The sequence below is a fragment of the Larus michahellis genome, chromosome 6, assembly GCF_964199755.1.
Source record: "Larus michahellis chromosome 6, bLarMic1.1, whole genome shotgun sequence".
In the NCBI taxonomy this organism is placed as follows: Eukaryota; Metazoa; Chordata; class Aves; order Charadriiformes; family Laridae; genus Larus; species Larus michahellis.
In genome coordinates this window covers 65,647,203-65,665,821 of record NC_133901.1, presented here as the reverse complement: position 1 = coordinate 65,665,821, position 18,619 = coordinate 65,647,203, and the positions used below count along the sequence as shown (strand labels likewise).

General features: G+C 41.9%; 1 protein-coding gene across 2 annotated transcripts in view; it reads left to right on the top strand.

The window, feature by feature from the left end:
- Window positions 1-1,206: 1,206 nt before the first annotated feature.
- HSPA12A (heat shock protein family A (Hsp70) member 12A) overlaps window positions 1,207-18,619 on the top strand; it is a 56,505-nt gene continuing 39,092 nt past the window's right edge. The window contains exons 1-3 of one of the 2 annotated variants that reach the window (XM_074591237.1): window positions 1,207-1,501; window positions 15,630-15,715; window positions 16,675-16,802. In XM_074591237.1, coding sequence (XP_074447338.1) covers window positions 1,474-1,501; window positions 15,630-15,715; window positions 16,675-16,802 — 242 coding nt within the window. In that variant the 5' untranslated portion in view covers window positions 1,207-1,473. The remainder of the gene's footprint in view (window positions 1,502-15,629; window positions 15,716-16,674; window positions 16,803-18,619) is intronic. The other variant, XM_074591236.1, reaches the window with a different exon arrangement.

Genomic DNA, 18,619 nt, shown 5'->3' with positions numbered 1-18,619 from the left:
AACAGTTTACAAAATCCCTTTGCGCGGCTGATTTGGGGAGGTGGAGAACTGAGTTCAGCTTTTCCCCTGAACAAGACAGTGGATTTCAGGAAGAGGTCATCATCTTAGTGTGTACAGGATTGGTGAAGGCCTTTGAGATGAGTCAGGCGTGTAGATGTGAAGCAGATAACTGCTTAATTTTAACTTTTGTGGCACACCTTCTGTCCTCAGAGGCAACAAAACTTACAGGGAGAGAAGGAAATTGGGGAACAAATTGAGAGAGGTGCTGAGTGAGCACCCGCAGTGTCTAGGGTTCTCCGTCAAAATTCCCTGGTCCTTGGGAGTTTCCCAGGGATCCTGCCTTGTGTGAGTGACAGCTTTGGTCAGAGGACTCAGGAGAAACTTTGGGTGGATTTTACATTGTGATGAATGTCAGTAACCTCCCAAGCCTAGGAGTTAGCAAGGAACCGGGGCTGGGCATGGAGTTAATACCCTTATTTATTCCACGTGAACTGCTGTCAGTGCTTTCAAAATGTGCATGGCTGCTGAGGCTGGAAGGTGCAGGAGAATTAGACCATGAAGTATGGAAGGAAAATAACAAAACATTTTCTCTGGCTCCAGGGTTGTTCGTGGGAGGATACCAGTGTTATTTTTATTCACAAATTTGAAATGGCTTCTTACTTAGTGTGGAAAACTCTTTAAAACTTAATCGTGGATCGAGTGACAATAGGGGTGTCTCTCTCCCAGGTCCTGGAGACAAGTTAATTAGCTAAAAATCACTGGAAAAAACCCAAAGATTCTGACTCTGGTAGCACTGCAGAGCCACGTGGGAGAGTTGACTCCAAAGGCAAATAAAAAGAATCCCATGCTGTAGAAGTTACCCCGTAATTCCTGTATTGGGGGACCTGCTAACGACTTCTGACAGGTCAGGTTAGCTGTACGTGCACACCCCTGACAACCCGAAGGCAAACAACCACTGTAACCTGTGCAAACAACCTCCTCCTTGCTCTGTCTCCAGCAGGACTCCAGAATGCTTTTCCTGGCGCACACGAATGAGGCAGGGTGTCACTTTCGGCCGGGGAGGACTTGCTCTTTTTATAGCTATCACTGTGAGGGGGTTTCTGCTTCGGTAGCCGTGAATTCCGCATCTGGGGTTGGGCTGGGCTGGGCTGGGCTACCCCTCGGAGCTCCCTCCCCCCCGCGGAGCGCCCCACCGCCACCGAGCCGCCGCCGCAGCCCCGGGTTCCTTGTGCGGCTGCGGGGAGCGGGCGGGGAGGGGCGGTGCAGTCCCGCAGCGTGCGCGGGAGGCTGTCAGCGCCGGGTCGAGCGCGCAGCCTTCCCCTCGGCTCCCCGCACCCTCCGCAGGAAGGGCGCAGCGGGGTGGGGACGGGAGGAAGGACCGGAGCCTCCGCCGCCGGCCCATGCCTCGGCGGGCGCGGTGAGCGCGGCGCGGCGGGCGAGAGAAGCCGCGGAGCGGCGGCGGGCGGCCGGGCCATGTCGGAGCCGGAGAGCGGTGCTGCAGGTAAGGGGGAGCGGCGGGGCTCCGTCGCCGAGCGCGGCCCCGCCGCCGCCGGGCCCCCGCCGCAATGCGCTGCCGGCGGTCGGGCGCGGCCCGGCGGAGCGGCCCCGGCGTATCGGGGGAAACGATCTGGAGCCGCAGCCCCGTCCGGAGGAGGGGAAGGCGGGGAGGCGGCAGACAATGTCCCGGCGGCTCTGCCGGCCCCGCCGCCCCGGCTGTGTCCGCGCAGGCAGGGCGGCCATCCCCCTCTCTTCCCCGGCGGGGTGGGGGGTGTCCCGGCGGGCAGGCTGCGGCAGCGGTGGCGGGGGGTGGGGGGCGGCTGGTGCGGAGCTCGGCCCCGCGGAACCCCCCTCCCCCGCCCGCTGCGGAGCGGTCGCGGCTCATCCCGTTCCGTTCCCGGGGGAGCCGATGCAGCAGGGCGGGGGGGGATCCAGGTGAAAAAACAATGCGGCGGCATGGCCGGGCCAGGGCGGGGGCGGGCGGCCTGCCCGGGCGCCGGTGCGCTGCGGCGGGCGCAGCATCCCTCCCGGCGGGGAGGGGGGGCTTTGTGGCGCCGTCATCCCCGAGGGTCCGGGTCTCCCCTTCCCAGCAACGGCTCGGGAGAGAAGGGGGAAGGGTTTGTGCTAGAAATTAAGGGCTGATGGTGAAATAAAGGAAGGTGTATCCTTTTTAGCGACTAGCCCGATGAGCTGAAGAAGAAAGACCTGGCAGCTCGGTGGGAAAGACAGCGCTGTCTGGGGTGAGAGGCTAGCCTTTGCATCCTGGCACAGCCTCGGGCACCAGAGAGCTCCCAGCGAGGTGTAGGGATGGGATAAAACCGAGTGGTTCCGTTTTACCATGTTAATGGGTCCGCGGGTCTCTGACTTTGCGAACTTGACTGAGCTGCGAATATGAGCTGAGGCGATCTGAATCTTGTTTTGCTTGAAATAAGGATTCTGTGGTTTTGGTCCGTTGGCGATTACACTGCGCCTGATAAAAATAACACAGTCTTTGCAGGACAGGGGTGGTCTCTCCTTGTGTGGGAAGGGAACTGGGGGAGGGAAGAGGGTTCCTAGGATACAAATGATATGGGTGAATAACCCTGAGGGAAATGCAGACTCAGCCTGATTTCATTTGATTTCTCCATCCCTTCCTCCTCAGTGTGTGCTGCAAAGATTTGAAGCAATACTGAACCTAAGGTGCTGGCAGTAATGTATGGGGAAACTTAAAAGGTTGAATTTGAACAGATCATAGTGGGATTTGGGGAATATTTTTAATAAAATGGCTTAATTGCAGTGCAAGTGGAATAAAAGACTCGTAAAGTATCTATTAAAAAAAAACAACCTAGAAAACAGTATTTAGAAACTAGTTGAATCTTCAAGATCACCTGCTCTACTGGATTCCCTCCCTGCCCTCCCCCATCTACATGTTCTCTCAGTGCTTCCTAAATAAAGTCTCTGATGTCTGTTTGGTTTGAAGTAACCTGTAACAATTTTTTAGCATGCAGACGACAAAGGGAAGAACAGACTGGCAGATTCATTTGTCTTTTGTATGAGAGGGTATCATGTATTTTGTTTTCTGCAAAGTTGCAAGGTTAGTGCAATGCGATGCTGAAATTAAGTATCTTGTGACATAGGGCGAATCCGTGCAGGAGGGATTTTGTTAGAAGACATAAGACTGTGTAGTGAAGCAATGATTTGTTATGCCAGAAATCTTTATGTTCTTTCCATGCACTGGAATGCTGAAGTTGTCGGAGAAAAAAAGGCTTCGGGGATAAAATGTGATTTAGTGAGTGTTGTTGTATTGACAGAATTGAAGCTGCAGTCACTTATTGCAGCATAGTACAATGCGTAAAAGAAACGTCTATATGTAAAATAGCCAAGTGTTGTATGCAGTACCTGCCAGTCATTTTTATAGCTTCAGTTAGCACAGCATTGCGGTATCTGCAGCTTGGTTAGCGTCAGCCTGTATGAAATTGTTCATACCCAGGAGCTGTTGCATGTAAAGCTTCCAATTATACTGACTTTTGGCATTTTTAAAGGCATTGGCTCATAATTGACTGTCGCTGATTCAGCTGACAGGTTTTCCTCTATGGTACTGTCACCCTATAAGCTTTCAGTCGGAATATTTAGTTCATTCCCACTGGGACAGCAGTTGGTGTTCAACAGAGCTGCCCTGCTCTGTACCTGCAAAGTTTCCCTAACGCTGCAGTCAGCTGTAGTGAGGCCCCAAGAGGTCCGTTCTGTCCAAAGGTTGCTTTAGCTGGTGCAGGTGTGGCGTAAGGGGGCTTTATCCTGGTCTAGAGGGTGTGGCTGGGATGTCCCTCAAACACAAGTGTCACCAGGAGCCGGAACAGGCTGCTGCGGCCTCAGGTGTCGGCTCACGTTAGAGCAGCCTTCGGGAGACCGGTTCTGTGCAGGAAGACCAGAGTGCTGCCTCAGCTACAACAGACCTGATCCCTGCATGTAAATGTCAAGATTTAGGACGTGTTTCGCCTTCTGACCATGTCTCTGGTGGTTGGGGTTATATGCGAGTTGACTGGTGTCTCATCTTGTGCTCTTTTCTGCCAAATGCTTTTTTTTACTATTGAGGTGATGTGACTTGCCATGGCCAACTTCTCCCACTTTCATGGGAATGCTCTTGAAATTCTGGAGTCCCCTTCTGGACATAATTTCTGCTGTTACAATTAAGTCTGGTTTTTTTTTTTTTTTTCCTTTTTTTCTTTTAAAGCTGCAGTTTTGGTCAAATACTTTAGATTTTCTAGCTCCTTATTCTTCTAAGCTGTTCTGGGTGATTAGCTCCCTTTTTGCTGTCCTCTACTATGATTTCACTTACTTTATCTATAATTGCACCAAACAACCATCCCTTTCTTAAAAAAGAAATCTTAAAAATATACTTCTTATTTTAAACCAGTAACAGCCAAAGAATCCCATCACCCCCATTTTCTCTACCTGAAGTGGTTCTGCCTTTTGATGATGTGTCAGATGGGATTTCACAAGTGTTTGACTTCAAAGAGCGCACTATTTATGGTTTTAGAAACTTCTCTCTGTGGCTGTTTTAGTCTGTAGGTATTGTTAAGGAGCAACGCGGCTTTTTTGGGTACTTAAAAAAGCTGTGCTGGCTGTCAGTAAACAATAAGGGAAATTATGAAAGGAATGAAAAACCAATGCGCTCAAATGATGCTACTTCCAGGTAGGAGAACAAGAACAGTCATGACCTTAATTAGATATGAGGCAACATAACCTATTTGGGAGTGTGTATATATTCCTTTTATTTATTTTTTTAAGTAAAGTAGATGTTGACATTTTCCATATGCAGCTTTAGAAATCTTTAGAGTGTTTTTGTCTGTCCGTAAACGACTTCAGTTGCTTACTTATTCAGCTTCTGTATGCACTTGCCAGTTTTCTGTTAAACAGCCTTGCTAGTTAAAAACAGAAAGGGGTGAAACTCCAGGTTGCAGCACTATCACACAGGCCTGTTTAGCTATTTCCCCAACTGTAAAAGAGAGAGGCCAGGAAGACTTGGCATCTGTTTCGGGAATGAGCTCTGAAGTCCATCGGTCGCGATTGTAAAAGGTACGCTTGCTTCACAGATGTTTTACTGAAGAGTTTGCAGCTGCTTGGTGATGTAAGGTCACAGATGTTGGTGTTGCGCTGAGGGAAATGCCACTGCCAAGTATAAACTTCAGTGATCTGAAATGCCTGTGAGATACCTGCAGACTTCATCTTCTTCGCTGTGACAAATGTTCTGGCTCCTGGGTCATTAAATTGAAACTGCCTCCTCTCAGTGGCCAGGCACATTTTTGGTCTTAAAAAGAACATTCCATAACACTCATTACTCAAAATATGTCAGCTCTGGCCCGTGTGCTGTGCTGTTAAGAAGGACAGTGATATGCATTTAAAATAAACAAATGCAAGTTTTAAATTGTGCCATAACTGCTACTAAAGCAGTGACTTTGCAGTGTTTTAAAATTAGGGTAGCAGTAGTCAACTCTGTAAGTATGGGTATTAAAACAGGAAATTCCTTCAAAGTCTGTCTCGGAGGGATTTGAGAAAGGTTTTCATGTAAATGAAAAGGAAAATGCAGGCAGTTCTAATAAAGTAAGCAAATAAATAAACTAAAATGCTCAGAATATGGAGGCCAGCATTCAGGCTAGAACGCCTTTGTTCTTTAGTGAGGACTTGGCTAAATGTCCTTATTCAGGACTGCATCAGGGTGTGTCAAGGACATCAGAGAGCGGCTTTATGAGCTGCGCTGATGTGCCCCGTCGTCGCCACGCTGCTGTCATCTGCTCCTGTGCAAGAGGCATTTGGTGCTCACTGTCCCACATCGGTAGCTCTGTCGTGATTGATATGCAGGGCTCTGGGCACGTGGATCAGTTCTAAAGGCATCTTAATTTACAAGAGCAGGAGACCTGGAGAGAGTTTTTCTTATATCTGTAGTTTCTTCCATCAGCTAATTCCTCAGTGCCTGAGTCCACGCTCTCAGACCATTCTCTGCAGATGCAATTTCCGAGGAATATTGAGAGATATTTCCAGTAATTTGTATCAGTTGAAGTCCAGAAAGAAGTATGTGAATGGGGCTTCGTAGTAGCAATTTCACGTCTTCTAAGGAAGTTTATTCGTTTACACTCTCTGAAGAAAAACTCTATTGCAGGAGCCCACCCAACCTGCATTGGTTTCCTTGGAGAAGGAGGCAGAGGAAAATTATTCTCCTTATGTTACTTCCTTCTGCCATAGGGAATTATCTAGGAACACTGCTTCGATTTGGCCATTTCTGGATACATTTTATGTTTTTAGTGCTTTTCAGGACTACTGTCTAGGGTTGAAGCCGTGTCTCTCGAAGGGTTTTACAGTCCCGAGCGCTCCGTGTCCACCTGTCCCATACAGCCTTTCCTTGCAAGGCTCCATGCATTTGTATTCACACTTTTTTTTTTCCTGTTCCTTGTGAAGTCTGAAGAGGGGTATTTGGGTGTCTCACTCCTCATTATGTTTGGGCAATTTTTCTCTATTAAGAGATAGTAACAACATTAAAATCACAGTTTCTTTAATATGTCCTTGCCACCTTGTAGTCATTGCTTGGGAGATGCATTCCAGTGACAATTTGGTCTTGTGGATTTCATCATCATTTGAGGACTCTTGATGCTTTCTTCACACTTAAAGATCAAAATACCTGTGGTTATACTAGACTGACTGGAAACTAGCCCCATTCCCCGGTGCCAAACGGATCCAGCAAATTTAACATCTCTTTCTCAAGTTTCCATGGATACCTTAGTAGAGCACATGCTGTAATCAGAACGGCAGGGCATGCCATTTACAAAAGCTTTCAGCATTGTCATTATGGAACTGCTGCATTCAAAAATCAACCTTTTGTAGTAGCTCTCTTGCTTACTCAGCTCTGCTCCTCTTATGATTTTAGGCGTAGGAGCTCCTTTGCAGGCCATACCATCTGCTTGTCGCCATGACCATGTAACTTCCCAGTTGGTTGTCTGGCTGGTCAGTGTTGGTCTCTGTGTGATGTGTATGCACAGGCATGGCATTTGAGTGTAAGCATGATGGGTGCTAGTATAAAATCCTCTGGAAATGGACTTTGGTCGGTGACTGCATGATTCTGCGATCTGCTTTACAAATCTCAAACATCTACTTTCTTCTGTCCATGGCTTCTCTCCTCTTTTCCTTTAAGTCTCATAGCTGATCTTTTTTCAAGATCGTAAAATAAAAAGAATAAAGAAATACAAACTTACTTTTGATTTAGCTGTGAAGTGTCACTCAGAAGCTAAATCAATAGCCATAGACTAGGGATTCACAGATGACTTTGCTACCGAGTTGTCAAATGTGATACCAATTTTTGCAGTTTTGCAACAACTAAAATTCTCTTATTTTCCCACCTTTGAACAGAATAGGGTTTAATAGCCTTGAAGATTATCAAGGGGTTTATATATTGCATCAGTCACGCTGTCCACTATGAGAAGTAATAGTTATTCTAGTTTGGCTATTCTTTTTACCCTGTCTCCCACTTTCTTTGGGTTTTTTTTTGGGGGGGGGGGCGGGGAGGGAGAGAGGTTTGTTTTCTCTTGTCAAGAGTCTACAAATATGTGAGTCGTGTTTGGCATTCCTGAAGATTGTCAAAATGAAGAAAAACATTTTCAAGTATTATTCCCAGTTTACATCTTAAGAAAAAGGAGTCACTGCATTCATTCAGCTTGATACATCACAAGATACTTCATGAATGTAGGAATGCTTGATAACTAAATAAACTTTTTGCCTTTTAAGTAAACAAGTACCTCCAAAAGTGTTCTTATTCCTGTGTGCTGGGTGCATGGTCTGGAAAAGCTGAACTGTAATTCCTGTTCAGTTTTTGAAGAATATTCCCGTGAATATCTTGATCTAGAAAGGTAAATCTAGAATTGCCATGTTTTCAGGATGCAGTTGTGTCCTGAGATGGTTCTTAAATAGCAACCTGCAGTAAAACAGGGATTTTTACAACTCCGTAATATTTTGATCTTGCTTTTTAAAACAAAAAGAATGACCAACCAGCCCATCCTCAGCTGGTAAAGGGTGTTTTTCCCAAAGAAAGTGATTAGCATCACAAACGTTCTGTTTTATGAGCGTGGTCCTGGGAAATAGAGCATAGTCTTATTAGTGACATTCCTGACAACCTTGCAGTGAACCAAGTAGATGATGACAGACGTGACGTTGAAGGAGGAGCAGCAGGAAACCTTTTCTGGGAAGGTATCTTTCCACAGAACCTAGGTTCTGTACATCTGTGTTTTGTTTTCTGTTCCTTACGTCTTTCTGTTTGGAAGCAAGGAGGGAGGAGATGAGAGAGAGAGAGGAAAACAGTGCTTGCACGGAGGCAAATAGTGCAAGGAATCCTGAAGGAAGCAAGTTCATAGAATAGTTTGTTGAAGGAAGAGGAAGTTAGTTAGTGTGTATTAAAGGTGTCTATTACAGAACTATATCTGTGGAATATTTAAAAAGATCTTGCGGAGTTGTCTTCTACCACTTTGAGCCACAAAATCTGTTGTTAACCCACCTTTATCACAACATGCAGCCCACCTTCTCTGACATATAAACCAGGATCAGTTTTGTCTCTCCTGGCAGTAGAGTGGAAGAGCTGGAATCTAGAAAGAGAGCGATCACTGCAGGGCGCTGCTGGTGAGTTCTCCAAAACCCAGGCTCTTGGGTGCGACCAGGTTCTGAGCAAGTGGGAACCACGTCAGGACTGGGAGGGAAGAGGGGGCTGACTGATTGCAAAAGCTGGAAAGCGCTTGGGTTGTTCAATGTGGAGCTGGATTTAAGACCTTACAGTGTAGATGGTGAATGGGTTTGAGTTTAAGGCAGTTTTAAGGTCAGACTTAGCTACTGGTAAGAACCTGGCTGGGGCTTTACAGACCAAGTAGTGAAGTGTGGATGGCAGTGTGATAGTTCTGTTTTAGTCCAAAGAACCGGGAGATTTTTTACTTAGGAAATGACAGTGCTCTAATTGGTATCAGTGCGATGAATACCAGCGCTTTGGGTGACCAATTATTATGAAAGGGTATAAGGAAACTTGGATTTGTATCAGAGATTAGCTATGGCTGTATTCATAGAAGGGAAGCGTGCTGCAGTCTTCAGCAAACCAGCTGGATGCCTACTGGCATTTTAAAACAAAGAACTCTAATTCCATTGATGGTAATAGCAGTGGTGTCATTGGTTTCAGTAGAAACAGAAGGTTCTTACTTCTGATATGAAATGTGAGATCTTTTTAGTAAGCATAAGAATATTTTAAGTGGGTTTTTTTGTATTTGCTTGTCTCTGTCTCTTTTTTTGTTTTGTTCTATAATTATTTTCAAAGGCCATCTTTGTATTTGCAATAAAATGCTCTTGGTTGTCATGTTACATTTGGAAGTTGTGACATTTTGTTCTTAATGCAAAGCAAAATCTCAGCAATAGGAAAAGCTGAATAAGGTTTTCTTTATCAATGCAGCATTTCTCAGCTAATAGCAATATGGTAAACCCTTCCTTTCCTGTTTTGCAAACATCATTAGCAGCTTTGCTTGCAGCAAAATTATTATTGATGCTCAAAATGATATACAATGTTTTGAATGAAAAATGATGTTTTTAATTCCATTCTTTTATTGCCTGATGGCTACCCTATACCCATATTTCACTCTCAGAACATATTTTTTTTAAATTTTTTTTTTTTTTTTTTAAATCCGGGCATATTGCCTGAATGGAAAATGAAGAATTTGGCCAAGATTTTGGTATGATCAGCAACCTGACTGAGATCATTGCTACATATAGCAATCACTCTCCCCAGCTGCTGGATGGCTGGAAATTCCAGAAAAATGGCCATCAAATATGTGCAAGTGTTTAATCTGTGAAAATGATTAGTCCGTGCACGGTAAATTCAGTTAGCTTGGATTTATTGGACCCATAAAAAGCAGCTGCAATAGTGGCATTTTTAGTACGTCTAATGCATCCTGACTTACCCTGTGCATCTGGTTCATCAGCCTACAAATAACTGAGAGGCTGAATGGATTTGGCATATGGACCAGTGGATATGCATTATACAAATCAAACAGAGTTATTGCAGCTCTCCTTTTGAGGCAGGCTGTTGTACTGCAGGAATGCTCAGTTGGGAGTTCAGGAGAGCCCAGAAAAGGGTGCGGTATCTAAGTCTTTCCAGTGGGTCCTCAAGCTCGGCCAGAGGCGCAGATCTGCCAGGAATTAATTGCATTGTATATTATGGATTGAAAAAAAATAAATTACTAATTATTGTGAAAGCACTTCTTAAAATGCTAGAAGTATGATCTGAAATAGAGAATAGTATTGATCCTGTTGTTGATTCAGAAAATCATTAGAGTTTAATTAGCAAGTTTTGGGTTTGTGGCCACTCTGGCATGATAGAAATAGAAATGAACTTAAGATACGGGTTGATTGGGATCTAACATACACACTAGTGTTCAGGGACGTTCCTACAGAGAGATGATTTGATAGTGATGCTGCTTGTTTTCTAGTTTGTGAAGCAGCTGTAGGAGATCCAGACCATGATGAGTCCCTTTCACCATTACCTGGAAGTGAAGGTTTGGAAAGCGCACTTCTCTGCGGCCAAGCCTTCTCTTTTGTAGGCATGACTCTATGAAGTACTGCAGAATGTGCCTGAAAAGGTCCACCTTGGGGTTTCTGATGGCAGACTTGGGGCTTGATACCTTATTTCTTCTTCTTTTCTTTTTGTTTCTTTTCCATGTGCTAAACTGGTGACAGGAGACATTCAGAAATGCCCCGCTTCCCTGATCTGACTGCTTTTCTGTGCTTTATGCTGTTGAGCAGCGTATCCTGCTTCCTGAATTCCTGCTCTTAATTCGTCTTGTTAAATTCTTACTTAGTGACCATGCACGCTTGCAAAAACTCGAACTCATCTGTTGTCAATGTTACATGGGTTGTTGGGAACCTTCTGTTAGCAGAGAATGTGCTGCTATGGCATGCCGCTTCACCGTTGGAATGAACAATTTCCTTAGTACATGAAGCAGAAAATTTTACTGATGCCTGCTGTAGCTGAATTATATAAAGTTAAATATTTAATAAAAGCTGAATTTAATAGAAAAGAGAAGATTTTGTGTAGCTGCTGGAAATTTTTTTCCTTTTAGTACCACCTTGGTGACTTATGACTGTGAGGTTTAGCAGTCGTCTTTCCTAAAGCGCTTTTAAACCTGCTGTCTTAAAGCTGATTATCTGGGACTGTAGTGGGCCATGTCTGATACTTTCAGTGGTTCACTAAAACTTACTTATCCCGTCCTGAATCAGAATGCGTGGTGGGGGCTCCCAAATATTCAGAACAGGCTGATGGTCTTCCAGAGGAGATCAGCTTCCGTTAACTGCTCTTTCTAATTAAATGAGCTTGGTCCTGCTCTCTAGATCTGTTTGTTAGAAAATCAGATTCAGCTGAACACGCTATCAGTGAAATGTTCACACCACATCAGCTAAGTTTTTATAAATGCCGTGGACATCGCTTTTACTCTGTATTCTGCAACACTTAAAGGTTAATCCTTCGTTCCGTTTTGTTGTCAGTTAAGTTGGAAATCTAGAATCTGGCTGATCATTTACTGAAAAACAGAAAAAGCTAAACTGATTAACTATTGCAGGAAACCACAGAAAATAAACTCTTGCATGTGTTTAGATGAAAAGAAGAAAGAATTTAAATTAAATCTGCGAAACGAGCAATTGCAGCTAATATGATAATGAATATGACTCATTATTAATACAGTATTTGCTGATCTCATAATTTCACCAGTTCTGTAAATGTTTGGGGATTTGCAAATCAGATAGGTTAAAAAAAAATGCTGAAAAATCTTCTCTATTTTCCCTTCCTCTTCTGGTCACCTTGAAAATGCACAAGGTGTTCTTTGGCAATTGCTTAGGTTAGGACTAAAGTCACAAATTGTAATGATGTGTTCAAATTCATTCGATACACATTTAGTTAAATTATCTAAACCCCTTATACAGACAGTCATATATCAGGTTAATGTTCATATTAAGGAATTTCTAGTCCAGAAGCTTGCATCATAATTAGAAAAAGATTATTTTAAATTTTGGTCTAAGTATTTGAAGACTTAGTTTAATTTGGATTCTAAATCAGATTCTTCCATTTATTTTGGTGTGCAAATTGTCAAGAATGAAGTGTTTATTTAACACATGCTGTTAAATAAATGTTCTGTGTTTTTTTCATAGAGTGTAGTTTGACACAGATAGAGATCCTTGGGAAACATGGGCGATAAAGCTGGAACTTGAGCTATGCGGGACGCCACTTTACTGTGGTTTTTTTGTTACAGAAGCCTTAGTAAGTCATCTTGCTTTTAAGAACTATTCCAAATACCATGATACTATCCAGGACATCTTTTTAAATTTTTAAGAAGAGGAATTTATTCACAAAGGCTAGGCATTCTGTTTTTTTGTTGCATGATTGCAAGTTGGGTTCCTTGCAACCCTTCAGCCATTCTCTGGCTTGGAAGAGATGCTTTTTTTTTTTCTTTCAGATCAACCAATCACAGTCCTTTAGAAATAAAAGATCTTTAGATATCCTGGAATATCCATGCATTTACCACTCTTCAGAACAGAGTTGTGAAAACTGTGACATGTGCACCTTTTTTCCCCAAGCAGACACTAACTCAACAAAATATTAAAGCTCCCACACGGACAAGTATATTTTAACACCTTTCAGTTTAGATAGGGTAGACAGTATAATGTCACAAATTTCATATTTCGTTTGGTGTTAACAACTGTTTCACTATTTGTTAGAGGAACTCTTGGCATTAAATCCAGGGTGAGTGGCTTGCAAGCCGTTTTCTGTAAATGCCAACTGCTCTGATAAACGACTTTAACTTCCCAGTATTCTGAACTCCACTCGTTTATTCATGAGTTCTGCGACTCTGTGCTAATGTCGGGGCCTCTTTTAAGAGCTGAGTTACAATGTAACAATTATGGCTGCCCCAATTATTGCACCTGATTAGTTGTTACTCATGAAATGAGTTGCAATGTAATGCAGCTGCTGCTTGTGCCAACGCGATGGCATCTCTACAGAATCACTGTAACAGAAGGTTTGGGTTCAAATTTTGCTGCTTTAGAGGTTGTAGCATTGCCTTCCTCGATTTTCCTCTCTTAATCCAACAGAACTCTAGGCTGGTGGTATGTAGGGCTCATTGTAGAATTATTTTGTTTAACTGGGTATTTGCAGGAGCAGCAGTGAATACAGTGCAGAGTGGTTATGGGTTTGGAAGGATTTTTTTTCCTGTGAAAAAATACGGATAAATCACCAAGAGCTTAACCTTCCGGCAGAGTTGAGCGGCTGATGAGAATTAGAAAAGGTTAAGCTTTCCACAAATCCAGCCTTCATGCCTAAATTTTCAAGAGCATTCTGAAACATGCTCTTGAAAAGGGCAATTTATTTTAAAGATTTTCAATGAAAATATCTAAGTCCATTTTCTTTTTTAAGCGGTATTTTCTACAGGTAGCTAAGACAGACCTCTGATCTCCACTTAACATTTTTTATTTGTTTGCAAATATTTTTACACTTGCGGATACAGTGAGTGTGCTTGTATACTTATTATACCTCTGGATTACCACAAGTTATTTGGGTTGAATGCACTGGTTGTTTAATCAGTGCTCTCTGAGAGACAAGAAAACGCGTGTACTGTCACACAGGATTTTCTGAGTTGCATATAGAGCTATAAATAACTTCTAAAGGTACCTCCAAGCTGATAACTGAAGATAGGCTGGGAAACAGATCACTGAAATATGAATGCTGAAACAGGTAACAAAAAGAAACACTGAAAACACAGTGATTTGATGTCTACATTTTTGTCCAGCAAAACCAGCGTCCTAAGTGGAGGAAACCTACCAGTTTCCAAAGACATTGAGTCAGTGTTGCAATGTCCTGGTCTGCTCAGGAAGTATTGGTTCTGGTCCATCAGGAACGACAGCAGGATCCAAGGAGCTTGTTTTGTTTCTAATTTCTTTTTTTTTTTTTTCCCCTGTGCTGAAATACTGTTATTTAATTCCACAGAAAATGCCATGTTGGTGGTACAAAAATTAATCTGTTTTGAAAAGAGGAAGAAGTTGCACAAAGGAGCCTGATAGCAGCATCTGAGGCTGATAACAGCATCTGATCCAAATATATATTAACGAACTGAGCAGATTCAGTGCTTGTCACATTTGCCCTGTGGTTTTTTGTACTTTACCAGAAGAGGAGTAACGTAATATATTCTTGACGAACTTGTATAGGAAATGTGAATATTTTGCTTCTGCAAATGCTTCTGAAGATCAGGGTCAACATGCGTTATTGTAATTTGAACTGAAATAAATGTCGTTACAAGAACAATATTAAGATTTGGAGGAAGATTTTTCCCTGTGGGCAGATTATCCCCTAATTGCCTACTGCAGAGTTTTTGCACCTTCCCTGGGAAACAACACGTATTTGATTACCAGGAACAACAGGATTCTTCATTAAGTAGTTTTAGGGTCTTGGAAAGCATCTCCTGTGTCATCTTAGAATAATGCCCTGACTTGTCAGTCATGTCTAGGAAATACATACTATGCATAAATACACATTTTATTGCATGATACATCCAAGTAGGTGATAAGAAAATGTTGAAATGTATTATTTAATATTTATTATGGTTATTAATCTTTAGAGACTTATTAAATAATTCTGCTTTACATATAATTAGCATGTATTCTACAGAAGAGAATTCAGTAAACTCAGGGCTTATATTTGGGGGCAGAGAGGCATGGGCATGGGCAGGGTGTGTAGTACCTTTTCTACATTCCATTTTGATAAACTATTGCAGTCTTCGGAAGAGAATATATTATATATAAATCCATCTGAGTCATCAGTGCTTAATTATTTTAATAAGCCATTTCCTTTTCTATCATCAATGGGGTAAATACAAGAAGGAAAAATACAAATAGTGCATTACAGTATTTGTGACTCATTTGGTATGTTCCTTTAAATGAAATTTCAGTATTGTATGCAGGCTAGAAATATTTCTTTGATGATTTGTTAATAATACTTTCCTTTTTCCCAGCTGGATTCTGTCCTGCAGTAAGATTAACAGCTGCAAGATGTTTCAGTGCAGAATGTATTGAAGAATAAAAACAGAGACAGTATTGGGAAAGTTTCAGAATAAATGTTCACGATGGAATAAATGCAACTAATTCAATTGTCAACTAATTCGTTGTCAAATTGATATCAGCTCCTCTTTTTCTCTTAAAATGAGTCTGTCTTTTGTGATCTCACAACTTGTGTTTAGTTTCAACATTCACACATTTAAGTCTTAGGCCTTTAATGTGAGTGTATAGTGTTCAAGCTGCTTGTATTAACTATGGCTTCTGAATATATTTAGGAGGACTTTTACAATTATACATGGTAACGTAATAGGCAAAATAATGAAAGTTAGTCATGAAGGTCAGACAAACATTTTAAAACCAAAACTGCAGTTGTTGTGTCTTGGCGTGTTGTAAGTGCAAAAAATATATTGTATGTGGTGGCTGTGGAATTTGCTTTCTTTTTAGCAGTTTTGTTACAACAGGAAAATAGTGTAGCAGTATACGAAGCAACTGTCCTGTCCTACTCTTCTGTTTACTGACACTGAAGAATTTTCGTTTCCTTTCAGATGCAGTTTCCACATCTGCTTACTCATCACCAGCCAAAAGTTTGGGAGACCCTGGAATAACTCCACTGTCTCCATCGCATATTGCGGTAAGAAATGTACTCTTAATGTTCAGTGGGATGTAACTTCTTTAGAAAGTTGTCATTTCCTCGCATAGTGATCCCTTGTAGAAGATGTTATTTATATGCCTTTCTCAAAGAGTTAAAGGAGCAAATCAAACTGAAAGAGGACATAAATTCATCAATATGGCAGAAGTAAAAGGGGGAAGTTCTAGACTATATGGACAAAGAAGGGAATAAAAGCAAAAATTTATGAGAGAACACTCTGGAAATCCTGTACTCTGAATTTGATTCAGAAAGCTGAGGAAGAAATCCAGCAAGGGTAGGTTCATGTTCTGAACATGACCCCTTGCAATATCAAGAAATACATTGTGCATATATTGTGTTACAGATGATGCAGATGATCTTAAAAGCAGATGGGACTTAGTTTTTATGGGAGTTTGTCAACAAACATGATGTGTAGGAGATTAAAACACACTACCTTTACGAATCACTGACTTGCTTCTAAAACCTTACAGAGGTGGCTCTTTTCCTTAAGAAACTAAACCAGTTCTATTTTGTGCTTTGTGTGCACCAAATAAATCACAAATATACCACACTGATGGATGTAAACATATTCTTCAGTTGAACAATTTAAGAAAAAAACCCACAAACGAGCCCCCAAACTAATAACCTAGTGTTTAGCCACATGTTTTAATGGTACAGGATAACAGCTATTCCAAGAAATGAGTATGAAGCAAACTCTTGATACAGATGGTTATGTATAAAAGGCTCCAGCAAATATATTGAGTTGTATATTGAATTTCGACTTCCATTGGAATATGCAGTTTTCTAGTATCAGTTTTGGTCAGAAAAGCAGCTTTAGGGAAGTCCTTATTTCCACCGAAGAAATATGCGTGTCTCGGAGAGCAGAAAGACTGAAGGGTAAGACAGGTTACGGTTTTTCTAATCGGTGACTTGGTGTCTGTTTTGCTTCTGCTGTTTAACAGAAGGACTCTGATGCAGATGATGCTGTAGAACAGTTATTTCTTGTTGTTGTGGCTATTGATTTTGGCACAACATCCAGTGGCTACGCCTACAGCTTCACCAAGGAACCAGAATGTATTCATGTAATGAGGTAAGGGCTGCAATGCAGCATTTAGTTTTCGATCGTAAAAACATGGATTGTCTGCAGTAGCTATAGATATTTTCTACAGGAGCCTGAAGTGTCTAGATTTGTCTAGTGTTGCCACAGTGTATGCCTTTCTCAGGGTTATACTTTTTTGTTGCATCTTATTGTATTCTAATTTGATTTAATTATCAATGTGAACACGTCCCCTGCCTGTTATTTTGCTGAGTTTACAAGATGACATGAGTAAAAGGAGGGATCAGTGAGTATTTAGAATTGTTCAGGGAGCAGTGATAATTATTAAGTCAATTATTAAGCCCTTATCTCAGAGATTGAGAGGAACTACACGTTTATTAAGGGTCATGGCATTTTCCAGGAGCTGCCCATCTCCCGGAATCAGGCTCGTATACAGTTGCGTGTTACAGCGTTTAGTTACTTGCACCCAGAAACTGATAGTTCATTTGGCTGATTTAAGCCTTTTAGCATTAAAATGGAATCAAAACCCTGATAATGAACCAGTGATACTGGGGAAGAAAGCAATCAGAAGGTATGAATGTGAAAATTAAGGTTTGATGTGAACTCTGTTCTGTATTATATGTATGTAAGGGACCAATTTTAGATACTGTTATGTAGGGATTGTTTTTTTTTAATTTCTTGATAAATTCAACACAATATAAATTTATGCATATAAATCTAATGCAGTCACAAATGCAAAAACTATTATGGCAGGTACCTGAAAGGATTGCCCTACAAACCTTTTTTATAATGTTTTTGATTTTTTTTAAAAGATTTTTTTTATATCAAAAAGCTTATGCAATTCTTGTTAAAGTATCTTCAAAATGACTACATTGTAACAAGACCAAGATATAGGTAATTTCAGGCATAAGTAAGGTATGTATGAAAAGCTTAGCCATAGAAGTTCTTCCAAACAAAGCTGCTCTTATAGCAATAAGTAATCTACTGTTTTAGTACTAATACTGAGAACAAAAGGGAAAAGACTAACTTGCTGTAGTCCAGTGTGATGTACTGTCATTTTTCTAAGCAAAGATGCTAGCTGAATGCGCCTCTCCCAATCTCAGCAGACAGCATTGATTGTGCAGTCAGCCTGCACCGTTGGTTTGTCTACGGTTGCAGCATATTTTAGAGATCTGACACAACTGAATGATGTGAAACACTGTCTAAAGGGGGGTAAGTTTTGGAATGGTATTAAGCCATCCAGTTACAAAGATACATACCGTTTTCAGTATGGACAAGTAATGCTTGAAGGCTTTTTCTGCATCCCATCCACCTATTGTTCTGCAAACAGCGCAGGAAGCTGCGTGGTGCTAGAAGTCCAAGGACTGGCCATGCGTTGCCATCTCAGCCGGGTTACAGGGTTGTGGAGTCAGAATCCACGTGTATCAATTCCTATTCTCTGTTGACAGCAAATAATCAAATTTCTTGAAGAAGCTGGCTGAAGTGAGGGGAAGACATCTGTGAAGCTGTACCTGAGCAAGCCTAAATCCTACATACTGTGTAGTTCCTATAACCTCTGTGGAGACTTTGCTATGTGAATTCCCTACTGTTTCTAGATATTTCCTTTAAGCCCTTCAGACTCAAAATTTTACTTTAGGACCTGAATTTGCCATTGGGTTCACACTGTACTGCAGTAGATTACAGACGAGATTCTCCTTCCAGGGCACCAGGCTTCCTGCTGTATATCGCTGGGACATTAAAATCTAGATGCTGTGTGGCCAGCTGAGAGTATATTCCAATTCTTAACTGGCATTTTACTACTTATGGTTCACAACACCATATTTTGTTCCTTATGCAATAATGGTGGCATG